Here is a 15,228-nt window from a genome sequence, read left to right as displayed (position 1 = left end):
TCCCATGTCAAATTGGCCTAGAATACACAACAGGGTTCTGTCAGGACATTTTCAGGTCAAAACGAGGTGGAGGCCCTACTTGCAAAAGTTAGGCCAAATTATTCGTTATTTCTCGAAATTTTTGAGAAATTCCTCAAAAATATCGAAGAATTTCTCGAGGAATTTTTCGCTAAATTTTCGAAAAATTTCTCTAAGTCGTGACACACTGATGACGACTACAATTTTGCAAACCTTTGGGCTCGATCAGAAAAACAATTTGGTATCATAATTTTATTCGAATATATGTACCTCAACACAACGAAAATACATATTTTTCACACATTTTAATGAAAAATACAAATTAGCATTCACTAAAAATAAAAAACCAAAATACAAATCTATACACTCAACTTTGATCTTCTGAACTATATTTATTTCTGAAATTGCGTCACTATAAAAACCTCATAGATAAAGATCGCTCACAACAATTACTCGATACGCGAAAAAAAATACTGAAACGATATTTGAGAAGAAAAATAAAACAGACGTTCCAGTTTCTTTTTTATTAAAAAAAATGGAACTTCGAGTACAAAAATACGAACTTTTTCTCGTCTTAAATCTTGTGACTTGCCAAGATAAAAAAGTAGTAAGGTAGCAGATTTCATTGAAAGATTGTGATCTGCGAGAACCTTTGGGAGATTACAATCTCCAATACTCCGATGGCAAAAATTTCGAAATTTTCGCAAAAAAATGGTTCAAGAAAGAGTGCGAAACTATTAACAGAACAAAAACTATGTGCGAGGAATTCTGAATGAAATTGAGGGTTCGAAGGAAAAGTGGGAGGCAGCGAAAGGAAAAAAACGCATGAAATTAAACTCATCCAGTAATCATAAATAGGCTCTCTAGCTAACCAGAATCGCAAAGTTTTCTTCTTAAAAAATCTTTCCACTTCTTACAAGTAGGATTTGAATTAATAACTACTAGAGTAACGTGTCGACACGAAAATCGATACGACCCGAGTCGACCAGTCGGACTATTCAAGTGGATAAAAATCGTGTCGACTGACACAAGAAACGACACGGTATCGACACGGAGTCGACACGACACGACTCAGTGTCGACTGGTGTCGACACAACCTCGAGACACCGAGTCGAGTCGTGTCGACTCTGTATCGACTCGTGTCCACTCGTGTCGAGTCGACACGACACGTCATTTCAAACGCGCTCTATTGAATAATTTGAACTTATGTCCAATTTTTCGTTAAATTTCTTCTTTTAAATATTAAAGTACTCAACGTGGCCTAACTTTCGCAAATTGAGTTTTCTAGGCCACAAACTTTTTCGGCCTAGAATTAGTCAGATATCCACCTGGTATGTTTTCAGGGTGATTTTTATGCGATGGCCTAGAATGAAAAAGTTAGGCCACCATGTATCATTGGCTCAGAAACGGTATAATATTTGACTGGTACGTTCTCTAGGCCATTTCAGCATAGTGGCCTAGAAAATTCTTCAGTCAAAAGATAGGCCATCATGACGATAAACAATGCGAAACTTCAAAGAATTCAAAAAAAATTGAACTCCCTCCAAAAATTACCGTTCAAAAGAGGGCGTTTGGAATCACGTGTCGTGTCGATTCGTATCGACACGACACGAGTCGATACAGTGTCGACACAAATCGACGTGAGTCTATACGAGTCGACACGACAGTTGAGTCAACACGACACGAGTCGACACGAGGCAACACGAGTCGATACACGTCGAATCTGTGTCGACTCGCGTCGATACGATTTTTCAGATGGTTTTCGCTTGTGTCGATACGACTCTATGCCGACACGTTACTCTAATAACTATATATTCTTATTTTGAAGCCTTATCTCACGCCATATTCGTGAAAATATCAGTTCTTATGGGTACAGAACGTACCAATCTAAAGCCAATCTACACACGGACGATGCAGAAAATTCTTGATGTTTCTTCTCAGAAAAAATACACACAAGAATTGTAAATCATCAATACCAAATCGTTTCTTTGTTCTTTTCTGACTGTGATCTTCAAATATGACCGATACTTCTAATCTGTTTTGCTACCTATGAAAATTCAAAAAAAAAAGGAAATATAAACAATTTTTTCTGTTTTATATGATACAAGTGAATGAAAACAAAATAAGAAACTATTCAAGGTTGAATTTGTTTCCGAGGAAGTGATAACCAAAACAAGAACAACAAAACCAGCAAAATAAGAGACGAAGACACATTCCCTATCCTCTCGAATTTTCTCTGCCAAAAAAAAAAAAAGAAGAAGAAGAAGAACCAACGGATAGCCATTTGAAAAATTGATGATTGACATATGAGGAGAAAAAAAAATGAAAAAAAAAGATGCATGCCTATTGATGACCCTTTACAAAAATTACCAAGAAACAATGAAGCATAAATAGAGACTTTGTTAGGCGGGGCCATGAGAAGAACGGAAAGTGAAAATGAAGGTAACTGTTTAACTTTTTTGTTGAAGATTAAAGAACCTAGACCGAATAATTACTTGTTGCATTCTCAGTGGTCGATGGGATGAATCGAAAGTAGTAATTTTGAAATTACTCTTCGGATGTAAACTCATCCCTACACAGAACTTTTCTGAAAAAATTTGGAATTGCGCGGAATTTTGCTGATGTTATTAGGGAACCCCTAGTTGAACCCCTAGTCTAAAGAGACACAAAAAACCTACCGTAAAACATGTAGTAGAAGGGCCGACCCTTCTATTGTTCCAAGGTACCTCCGGAGGGCCCTTCTATTACAGAGGCTCTTCAATTAGAGGGGCCCTCCAATTTTTCCGGCCAGTTTTTTCCGAAAAATTCGACGAAGCTTCGTTCAAAATTCATGAAAATCTGCCAATTTCACCAAATATTAACAAGATTTTCATCGAAAAATAGAGTTTCAACAAATTTCTATCAAATTGTGGAGTTCCCGGAACATTTTCCACTGAAAAAGTTTGGAACTTTTCTGATTTCAAAACACATTTTGAAGGGGGACCTTCTTTACAAAAAGCCTTCCTACTACGGGGGTCCTTCTATTAAAAGGGCCCTTCTAGTACAGGTTTAACGGTATTTTTTACTTGCTAAACACATAAAAAAAACCCAGAAATACTAATTTTTTTGTTAATGGAATGTATTTGTCCCGAAAGATATAAACGAGAAACAAGTGAATGAGAAACCGGGAGGGCAACAGTGATGGCAAACCAAAATGATTGGTTCAGACAGACACGAAGATAACTATTACGTAAGAAAGAAAACGTAGTAATGGACAGCGACAATCAAAATCCCCTTATCACCCGACGAAATTTGGTAGCAAGAAAATAATGTGAAAATTCTTGCACAATCAAAAAGGACCAGCACTACCGTATTTCCTTTACTGACAGCCTCATCAAACTGTCAACTTTGCGCTCAATTATCTCGATTTCTGTGAAAAATATCAAAAAGTGGCTAACTAACAAAATATTCTCGGATTTACTATGAATTCTTTCGTAGTTGATCAACTTGCAATTTTTTTAAGAGTTAACTGTTAGGATGGGCTTCTATTACAGGAGTTACAGTATCTTATCTACACAATTGCTGGGTGAACTAGGCCTAAAAAGTAACAGATGTTTCAAACAGCTGCAGGTTTGCCCAAAATTGAGACAGTATACTTCAACAAGAACATGAGTTCGAAAAGGTCGTGGTAGAGACAGCTGCGCCACAGATACGAAGTTTTTTCTGTAAACAGAAGAGTACCAACAGATTTTGTCTTCGCGCAAACAGCTGTCACTGTACTAAATAATTCTCCAGCAAATTATTCGAAGTGCACAAACTTTTTGAGGGGTCATTGGGGCACAAACCGATATAGAGGTACAAGACCTTCAATTCAAAGATAAAAATACTTAAAGATTTGAATGTTTCCTTGGAGAAAGTGAGTTTTGTACTCCTACATTGCTTAGTACCCCGACTTCTTGAGTCCTCTGAATTGTTTGCGTTTGCCCGTCAACTTTGAGCTCAATTATTTCATCTAACTCAGCCGAAAATTGTTTGATTTCTCTCACAGAAATTGAGATAATTGAGCTCAAAATCCACGGTTTGAGTGAGCTGCTATTACAGGAAATACGGTAATTCAAATTCGTAGAAAATTTTTATCTCAGTTCTCACTGTCAATTGATTACTAATTTTTCATTAACCATGCAAACTGAAACAAAGAGTAGAAATCTCCGAAAATTGGAAAAATGACATATTAATATACAGTTTTTTGTTAGATTTTTGAGCAGAGCCCTTTGAACAGCCCATTGAGCTAATTTTATTGTTCTTTATTTATAATTTTGCTTTGCTCCAATTTGAAAGTCACTAATTCTAAAGTTTCCAAATTTATGCGACAAAAATCCAGTAATAGAAACCAGTGAAGGGAGGAAACGCATTTTTCCAAAATACGGAAACGGAAAAGGAAATTTTTCCCGTGGAAAACGGAAACGGAAAAATATCTCTAAAACCGAGCGGAAAACGGAAAATAGAAACGGAAACGGAAATTCCTCCCATCACTGGTAGAAACGTGATTTAGAATGATATTTTTCGTCCTCCCTTCTCTTTTTCTTCCCTACTATCGGTATTGCCGATTACCAATAGAATAGTTCGGTCGGTTCGAGTTTCACTGAGAGATAGGAAGAATTGTTCAAAAGAAACTGAGAAGATGGTTGAAGAAAAAACACAATAAATACAGATTTTTGGTTATGGTCACAGAATTTTTGGTCTCACGAGACAGTGGATACCAAAAACACCGAACTAACCTGATAATGCCCTGAATCGTGTTGGCACCCGTCTTTTCATGGGACTATCTTCTCCGTCAGGCGAAAATTACAAAAATGGTGGTCCACGTCCATCTACGGTTCTTTTCAAAATTTCAGCTGGTGACGGGATTGAAGAATTTCGAATCCACTGAAAAAACTTCTAGTTACGGTCACTGGTCCAATACTCGTGACTTACTCTTCTTGCCCTCCGAATTCTCTTCCAAACAGCACGCAAATCGTTTCAAACACATTTTGAATTTTTAAGTTTTCTGAAAATCATATCATCAGACAAGCTCAGAAACCGTAAATGTATACACGAAACAGGAGGGGACTTATGAAAGGTACTGTAGATATTTCGTAACAACTGAAAAAGTGTGTATGCAAATGAGAGAATGCCGAACAACTCGAGAGTGTATTTTATCTTGTCCTCGTGTACTTTTTTGCGCCAAGAAAATTGAGAAAGGAAACAAGGCAGATGGTGACTGACACGCGCACACGCAATTGCCATTTGAAAAATGGAAAGTGAGAGGAGAAGATGATATAGAGGTTCGTACACTTAATGGAATGGTCAAAAAAGGGCAGTTCCTTCTTTTCTCAAGATTACACTAAGTGGGGTTGAACTGACGTTGTTATCAGGTGAACTCTTGAACAGTTTCGATCAAAGTTCCGAAGTTAAAAAAGAGGAGATTTTTCGGAATTTTTTTGGAGTAACGGTATGCATTTCGACATGACAGACATTGGTATTAAGACAGCGCTAAGCTATCGGGCCGTTTTTATTTGTGAAATTGGTGGACAGCACAGCTTGCGCCGTCCAACGGATTTTTGGACTGAAAAGAAAAATCCAAGCTGATAGATATTAGTTGGATATCTTTGACGTTGCATGTGTAACTTATGCTATCCAGTTATTATTGAAAATGAGAATTTCAAAAATGTTTTATGTGAAAAACCCCGAGCCAATCGGACAGGGCCCTGAAAATCTCTGACACGGCCAGGTCCTGTGAGATGTCCCCAGATTCTTTGAGTATGCAAAAATTTCTTTAGAACGAACTTTGTCCTAGTTTTCATCTTTTCTCGAACCGCGAAACATTAGAAGAAATTCTTATGAACACAGAGAGATACAGAAGAAGTAATGAGAAAAACACATGAAAGGACATGTGACATCGTTTTGTAAACTTTCTTCTTATGTTCTCTTTTCTTCTTCCAAGTACTTATTAAGTCCCTAATCTCGAACAAGTGCAAACACTCAGAAAATTTAATTTTGAACAAAAAACTTACAGAAAGTACTGTCAGTTGGGAAAAGAAATCAAAAATTCAAAAATACGAAAAAACAGTGAACTACTAAACATAAAATTGATGAACAAATATCTTCCTTATATATAAAACACTACACGCGTCTGTCTGTCCCGGTGTATGGCTGTTGACTTTTGAAAAGCTTGAAAAATAAATATAGATTTACGTGACCCTTTAAGAATAATTGAGGAGGAGCGGAGCCACAAACCAGTAAGAAAGCAAGATTAAATCGCGTCGAAGGCGCACCAGCTTGCTGGTATTTCAAACAAGTTGCGTAATCTGACTTCGAGACAAACAAGAATAAAGTGAAAATGAGAGATTTGTTTTTTTTTTGAAAACCAGTTTTTGGCGCGTAGTGGACCACGAGAAAGGGACCAAGGTCCAAACTTGGCGCGCGTGTTGACCCCTGAATGACATAAACAGCTCATTTCAAATCAATTTGGAGCAGAAAATTGACCTAAATCCCAGAAATAAACCTGAAAATAGAAATTAAAAGAATCAAAAAATGAACCGAGAACCTAAGAGGCATTAGAGCGAAAAACAAAAGTGAAGACTCATGGCAAAAGGTATTTAAAAAATCCTCCAAAAGAAAAATAGGAATGCCGCTCCAAGAAAAAAAGGAAAGTGAACGCTCCAAAAAAGAGCGCTTCGAAGTCGGCTTGTTCTCCTCGTACTCGATTTCCGCAACGGAGCGCATGGCAGAACAAAAGAGCAGATGACAGGCAAAATAATGGCGTCGTAAAGACGTGAAAGGTAGGTTGGAGGAGTAAATTGGTTTTCCGGGAAAGCAAAGCAGACACACATAGGTGAAGACAAAGTGGAGTTGTGAGGAATTGGAGTATTATAACTCATGGGGGAATACTTCAGCTTGTGAGAATATGGTCCTATCTTGATTGAAATGTTTGTTCATTAATTTCCACATCTAGGCGACGTTTGGGCAGCCCGTGTAATGTTCAGGGAACGTTTTCTTGTATGGCAAAAGAGTAAAATACGCAGGATGCGTAATTATACTAACCCAACCAGATCGGATTTTTTGGAGCCAACTTTCGAATTCGCTTTCGAGCAAGTTTCAAAAAAACTCACAAAACACTCTCGTCACTCTGGGAAACAATTCATTACCGTATTTGCTCTAATCAAATCTTACTCATATCGTGCACTTTGAGACCAATTATCTCGCTTCTCATGAAAATTATCTAAAATCTGTGAACTGATAAAACATTAATGATAATACGATAAATGATGTATCAGTTGGGCAATTTCTGATATGTTTTGAAGGAATCAAGAAAATTGAGCTCATAATGCCGTTATAGGGTGGTCTCCTATTAAAGCAAATACGGTATGTCATTTTGAACGATTTTTGTCATAGAATTTTTTTAGAAATGTTTTTTATTCTAATTCGAGAGCTAGTATGATCTTGTTCAGAAAGTTTTATTTGTCATTTTTCCAATTTTTAGGTATATACACGGTCACAAATAAATAGCATGCAACCTTATTTTCTCGATACGAGAAAAAATCATTAATAAAAATTAGAGTGATGGGGCGGAAATAATTTAAGACATGACTGGGATTTGAAACTTTTCCAAAAAAAAATGCTTTTCGAAAAATAAAAGCGCTAAATTGGTTTCAAACCGAGAATCCATTTATTTTTTCTTCTTAATTACGATCTCTTTCTTCTTCTGCAGCCACCTCCTCATCTGATTCTCCGATGCCAGAGTCATCCTCAAATTCGGAGAATTCATCATCCCTCTCCTGTGGTATCGGAAGCTGTTCCACTGGCATGGGAATATATTCAAACCTCAACAGGCCATCGCGCCATCGATCTATGGGAAGATTCATGCATCTGTCTGAAATGCTTCGAATTCACGTTTATAGTTCAAAATATCATGATTAAATTGTTTGATTGGATTATCTTAAACCTGTAATAGAAGGCTCCTAGTTCTTAAATTTGAGCCGATTTATCTCGGTTTAAGTTAGATGTATAAGTAGTCAGCTGATGAATTGTTTATTAAAAATCGGCAGCGTTCTGTCTGTTGACCACATCTACAGTACCGGACAAAAAGAAATCAACTTTTAGTTTTTCGAGAGTATCTCAAAAACTATGAGAGCTAGGACTCTGAAATTTTGTATGTATGTTTTTGAAAGGCTCGGAAATACTCCAAAAAAAATATCAAGTCCGCAGACACCATATCAGACGCGCAATTGCTAAAAAAATCATATTTTCGAATTTTTCAGTTTTTCAGAGTTTTCACTTTTTTTGTTTTTTTTTCAATTTTTTTCGGTTTGTTTGTAATGAGTTTTGTTCCTATAGATGGGTAGAAAACATAACAACAAAACGTCTACTTTGGTGGTCCAAGAAGCGGTCGTTCAGGGCATCCAGATGGGTCTGAAGCGCAACGATCTGGCTCTTCAATTCAACCTTGCAAAATCATCCATTACTAGGATTTATAAGAGATATCAGGTTAGGGAATCATGTTTATTTATTGTAAAATTCTTGTTTCAGCTGCGACAAGGCGTTGTCATTCGAAAATCTCCGGGAAGACCACGGAAAACCAATCATCTCACCGATCGGAATATAGTGATGACCTCGAGAACAAATCCAAGATTGAGCGCTGGGGAAATTTCAGCGATCGTGGATGGTCCAATGACTCCCGTACCTCACGTCAGAACTGTCAGACGTCGACTGGCTCAATCTGGACTGAATGGAAGAAGACCAGCCACGAAGCCATTCATCAATGCCAAAAACAGAAAAATCCGTGTTGACTGGACAAAGGCTCATGTTGGTTGGGGACGCGCTGAGTGGAAATCCGTACTCTGGTCTGACGAATCCAAGTACAATTTATTCGGAAGTGATGGTGTCAAGTGGATCAGACGTCCGGTAGGCACCAGGTACTCGCCCCAGTACCAAACGCCAACCATGAAACATGGTGGAGGATCGATCTGTGTTTGGGGATGTTTTTCGGCGTACGGTATGGAACCTCTAGTCCGCATTTCGGGTCTAATGGATAGATTCCAATATGAATCGATCTTGGAGAATCATATGAGACCATTTGCTCGTCAGTCCATCGGTCGGTCGTTCACTTATCAGCAGGACAACGACCCAAAACATACGTCCTTGCATGTTCGGAATTGGTTCAATCGGCGTCATGTGAACGTTCTGCCTTGGCCAAGCCAAAGTCCCGACTTGAATATTATCGAACCACTCTGGGAGGAGCTGGAGAGACGCCTCAAAGGAAAATTTGCCTCCAACGCGGACCAGAAATTCGTTCAACTTCAAGATGCTTGGTTGCAGATCCCACAGTCGACAATTGATGCTCTGATTGATAGCATGCCTCGACGCTGCCAGGCCGTGATTGACAACAAAGGATACCCAACCAAGTATTAAACTATTTTCATTTTCTTCCCGCTTTATTTTTAAGTGATTTTTGTTTTTTTGTAATGTTTAATGAAACTGTTGCCTGTTAAGCGAAATTCCATTTTTCTCAATTTTTGCAATTGCGCGTCTGATATTGTGTCTGCGGACTTGATATTTTTTTTGGAGTATTTCTGAGCTTTTCAAAAACATACGTACAAAATTTCAGAGTCCTAGCTCTCATAGTTTTCGAGATACCCTCGTAAAACTAAAAGTTGATTTTTTTTTGTCCGGTACTGTAGATACCTTTTGCCAAAAAAAGAGCTACATGGTATCAGAGTTGATAGTATGGGGAGGGGGCTTCTATTATAGGTTTTATCCAAAAAAAAAATAATATACCGTAAAACCTCTAATAGAACGACACCCGGATCGTCCACTTTGAGCCTATATATCTCATTTTCTGTGAAAGATATCAAAAAGTGGTTAACTAGTAAAATGTTGCTGATATCCTGATAAACATTTTACTAGTNANCCACTTTTTGATATCTTTCAAAAGAAAGTGTATTTCAAAAGAAGTGTTTTACGGTATTTTATCCAAAAAAAAATGAATAGTCACTCACTGATCTCCTCATAGTCATAATCCTCCCAACGATTCACATGACCTCCATATTTGTAGATAATGCAACATCCCTCTGAGATATCTGTCAGTCTGATGAGTGCCGTTCCTTCTCCTGATAACCAAGATAATTGGAAGAAACTCTTTTTTTATAAGTTACCTGGACCAGGAAACAAAATTCTGCATCTTTCGTAATAAATATTATCGACATGTTGTTGTAGGCGAACAAGCTCCACATCCGTGAAAACATGGTCCGGTTCCTTGAATACGACTAAATCCAAGTCGTGGGCGTAGAATATGGCACACGGGTAGAGCCACTCCGGTGGGCGATTTGAGAGGATACTTTTGAAACGGACCATCGCCGGAATTCGTACTCCTTGGAAGTATGGGTAGTGTGTGAGAAACGCCATGTAATAGAATGGGAGTTGTTGTAAGTTAAGTGGAATAGAAGTTAACTCTCTTTGGATGACTCCTTTTGCATCAGCTGCATTCAGATGATCATGAGCTTCCAGCTCCTCTTCATTTTCATTAAAGTCTAGAGCTACATTAGTTGGAGAATCTGGTCGTTGAGATTCTAATTCGAAGTTTTCTGTAGCGTCGTTTACTCCATGAGCTGATAAATTTGATTCCTGCAATGTTTCTGTGGGACCTGTCGATTCATTTTGAATGTTGGTGCTTTTTGGTGAAGAGTTTTCTGTTCTATATCTTTTCGTGATACTTTTGAAGATTGGAAGTCTTCTGCTATCACAAGGAATTGTTAGTTCTTCAGAGTCGGAAATAGAAAGTCGGTTTGTTTGGTCAGGTTCGTCCGACTCAGCACCTGAAAAAGTAGAACTTCATATGTATTCAAAGCTTACTTATTGGGAATAAAAAATAACGGTTTTTTTGGAAATACGAAAGTCTAGCTTCTCAAAGTTCAACTTTTTACTTTGACTTAATACAGGATATTTGCTTGAAACATAAAAATCACCTGTTTTCAAATTGACTCCTGGTGATTCCTTTTTTCTTTTCATGAGGTTTTTGAATGCTGGAAGCCTTTGACAATCTTCCTGCTCAAATTCTTGAGGAAGCTCTGGGAGACCAAGAACGTGTGGCTGCTTTGATTTTTCTGATTTGAAAAAACGCAATGGCAAGAGGAAAGCACACAGTGGATTTTCCTCATCAAATTGGTCACTTGTTTCCAAAATGATTGTGGGGTCCGTGATGATAGAAAGCTTGTCTGAAAAAAAGGAGACTGCCTTGGAAATTTTTCTCCTGTTCAAAAAAAAGTGTAACTTTTGATATAATAATTTTGAATAAAATAATTTTCAGATGAAATTTTTTTTCGAAAATTGAATGATTCGCCATCATGTTGACGTGCTCTAAATTGAACTGGTCTTCACAATAGATACAAAAAATTCAAATTTAAAACATGACTTCTTAAAAGCCCCCTTATCATAAAGTGCCCGAAAAATCTGTCAACTGATGAAATTTTTGTTATAATCTGAATAACATTTTTTCAGTTGGCAAATTTCCAATATCTTTCAAAAGAACCAAGATAAATAAGCTCAAATTGCACGTAGAGAGCGGGCTTTTGTTACAGCAAACACGATTTTTTTTAATTCGATCAGTTTCCATTTTCTATCCACCTCTAATAGTTGCCCACCCTCTAATAGAAGTCCACGGGCTTCTATTAAAGAAAGTAGAGTAATTCACAGTTTCCGGATTTTCGAAACTGTGATTTTAAAACTTGACAATTTCTCAATTACAAGATTTTCTAATATCTAAATTTCGGAAATCCTCCCTTTTTGATTTAAATCACGATTTTAAACATTCTGAAAATGCTCTGACCTGAAAGATTAATGGTTCTCCTTGAGACATCTTTGGCAATACTGTAGTTGCAAACATGTCTTCTGGAGGCATGCTCTGAAAACAACATATTGTAAGAATACCTGGGGAGCACCATTAAACACAGAAAAGAGAACAACCCAAAGTATAGAATACCGATGAAAAATATGCATGGGAAGAAGCATACACGCTTAAAAAGAAGAAAGGGGGCGAAACGGAGATATTGAACGCCACTGACTGGGCTCAAAAAAAGAGGAAAAACGGACGCGCTTCTTTTTGTCTATGTGTCCTTTCGATGTGGTAAAAATTGGAAACCAAATGGGGAAATGAGACGAGAAGAAGAGAGAACGACGAAAGAACAGGAGCAAAAAGCAAGAAAAGAGATGAGATGTGAATTTAGGTTTATGAGCTGAGAAGCTCATTTCTCAAACGTCTTATAGGGCTATGTATACTTTTTGAATAGGCGCGTTGCACGGATTATATGGAGAACTCTTTTTCGTGAGATTAAGTCGGAGAGGATTCACAGAACTAATGTAACACCGAGAGTACCTGGGCTATGTTATCATCTTGCTCTAGATAAATAGAAGCCTAGATTAAACCGACTTAGAAAGTATCTGAATCGAGACGGGATAATGATTGAGAAGAAAAAACAAGTACCAAACTATATCCCAAATCAGACCGAATTTCAAAAAACGGAATATGGGCGGAGCCTAAAGTCAGCGGACCAACTAACATATACACCAACGCGCCCTTTCTTGACTAAGTGGAAACACACACGCAACAAATCGAAACTAAGCCCAAACCTACAAAAACTAGACTTGCTTTTTTCTGACACTAATCCTGTCAGCTAGGAATGTCAGATTTAAACAAAAAGCTCAAATAATCCAAATATGACCATTCATGTAAATTGCAGTGCACTTGGTTATACGGTACGAGGATGTGCCAGCCTGACTAGTTCGAGCAGGAATAACCATCAATAAAGGAATTGAAGAACACAAGGCGACATTTCTTCCGGGAGGCTACCCTCCTTGCTCTAATTTGCGACCAGAAAATTTAGCGAAAAATGATGTACAAGCACGAGAAGAACTTTTTTAGAATGAAAAAGAAGAACAAAGATTTCCAGAAACCAAATCAATTTGCCACGCCTCCAGAAGGTCGTAAATTTTCTCGGCTTCTCGAGAGAGAGAGAGAGAGAGCATGAAAAATGGGGAGTGCATTTAATCACACTTTTTTTGAACTTTGTTATAAAAAATAAAGGGTGGAATACACGAAAACGTAGCGAGTAATTGATTCATTTCCAAAAAAAAAATGAATTGGAAATTTTTTTCCAGAAAAAAGAGATTTGATTGAGTACTACATCTTTTGCAAAAAAGAGCAGACAACAATTTTTCGAAATTGTAGAGAAACGTAAGGGAAAGTTGGGAAAAAAATGTTTTAAAAGTGAATTCAAAAACGATAGCTGATTTGCATATCTTTTCAGTTTTACGAAGCGCTTTTTTATTCAAACATTCACCCAAATACCAAAACAAGGCTTATTCTTTCAGAGTTCTCCAGGAAACATATTTTTCCCAAGCTCATAATGAAAACTTGTGAATGGCTAATCAACTCTTTGTACTACATTTTCATTCAGAAATCTGTGGAAATTTCGAACTTTTGCGATTTGAAACAAGGAACCACAAATGGGGTTGGTTTGTACTTTCTTCTTAAAGTCTCCATGACTGCACACTTCAGAATTTAGAACTATCAAAATCTCAGAATTTTCACAATTCGATGTACATATAATAGCTGACAATGGACACCCAGTTCCACCTAACTTGGTTCATTTTGAAGATACCGCTACAGGATTTAACTTTTAAAATTTATTTTTAATTTTTTGACTCTTTTTGATTTGTTTGGAAAGTGGAATGTTCCATCTCGGCAAATGGAAAAACACTTGTCTAGAGATTATGACAGTTATGAGCCTTCCCAACCAAGGTCATCATGACGTACTGTTAGATGGGAAGGTGAGAGAGGTGAGCGTATGGTGCGGTGAACAACCACACACCCATCCACATCATGAATTGCCAGATGGCGAATTGTAGGGAGTGTGAACCACAGAGAGACACAGAGAAAGGAAAAATCGCTATGTGCCGTCCGTACGCATTCGACAGACCTTGCTTCATTTTCCCCCCACAGACGACTTTCTGCATAGACGTCTTTCGGAAGCTCTCCGAAAATCCAAAAAATGAATGGATTTTGGAGAGTTTCTTTTTATTTTTCTGATTATTGTTTATCTCCTATATTATTCTAATTTTTTCCCAGAAATTTTGTGGAACATTCATTTTAAAAAGTGAGTTTTTTTTATTGTAGATTTCGAAATTCTTAGCAACATTATTAGGATTTTAATGCACAGTGCGTGACATAAGTATAATACCACGGATGTTTGGAATGGTCTTTTCGGAACATTTCGAAAAGCCGAAAATTCCATTTTGAGAAATTCGGATCTGGGATATTCTGAATAATCCAATCTCAAAATTTTTGGACTATTTTAAAATTCATATTTCATAGTGGAAATTCTATTCTCATCACAAAAACGCCAAAAAAGGTAAACTTTGACAGAAAAACTTCGACAGCGGAAAAAAATAATAGAAATTCTAGAATTATTTGAGACCCGCAAGCAAATTTTTCGCGGACGCTTTTGACATAACGTAGTCCAAAAATTTCTAATTACGGAAAAAAATCTTTGGAAATATTCCGGTCCAAATAAAGTTCCGAAAAAAGCTTTCGGGATTATTCCGTTTGAAATTTCCCTCCGCAAATTTTCATCGAAAATTATTCTGGTTGGAATTTCATTCTGAAAATGTTAGGAATTTTTGAATTTTAAGAACTTCCAAATCCCGTTCCGAACATCCCTGTTATAATAACGCCCCAAAAACTAGTCAATCAAAGTCTGTTCAAAATCACAAACTTTTAAAAGTCTAGAAAAAATATCGCGATCATCATCCAAAAATACTCTCCATACGAAGTAGTCAAAGTCAAAAGTATGAAGAATTGAAGAAACGAATGGAATCGAGAGGATTCGCTTCTCCAGCTCAAATCAGGAAAGGAGAAGCTCTTGGAGATACAGTGACCGAATCAATCAATAGGAGGAGGAAGTAGCCGGTCTCGAGGAGTCTCATATAACCCAAGGACAGCTTGAAAGTGCTGAAGCAGAACATCATCGAAAGGAATCTGGTAGAAGGGTCCAAAAAGGGAGAATGACACAAGTTTTAGCAAATCGTCGTCGTTATCGAGATGTCGTCGCGGTGAGTTTTCAAACCTTTTTTTCAAAACATCGAAGTTGATAAACCAATTGTCGAGTACAACTCAAAAATTTTTTCAGAGAGACTGTG

At 37.4% G+C, this 15,228-nt stretch overlaps 1 protein-coding gene across 1 annotated transcript; it reads right to left on the bottom strand.

The window, feature by feature from the left end:
• Window positions 1–7,718: 7,718 nt before the first annotated feature.
• Window positions 7,719–11,948, bottom strand: CBG27535 (the record flags this gene model as incomplete). Its single annotated transcript, XM_045239174.1, has 5 exons — window positions 7,719–7,909; window positions 10,035–10,145; window positions 10,191–10,850; window positions 11,001–11,249; window positions 11,861–11,948. The coding sequence occupies 5 exons, from the start codon at window positions 11,946–11,948 to the stop codon at window positions 7,719–7,721; spliced, it is 1,299 nt and encodes a 432-aa protein (XP_045099985.1).
• Between the last annotated feature and the right edge of the window lie 3,280 nt (window positions 11,949–15,228).

Source organism: Caenorhabditis briggsae, assembly GCF_000004555.2.
Source record: "Caenorhabditis briggsae complete genome, chrX, whole genome shotgun sequence".
NCBI lineage: Eukaryota > Metazoa > Nematoda > Chromadorea > Rhabditida > Rhabditidae > Caenorhabditis > Caenorhabditis briggsae.
The sequence above is the reverse complement of the archived record's forward strand: the minus strand, read 5'-3'. Positions and strand labels throughout refer to the sequence as shown.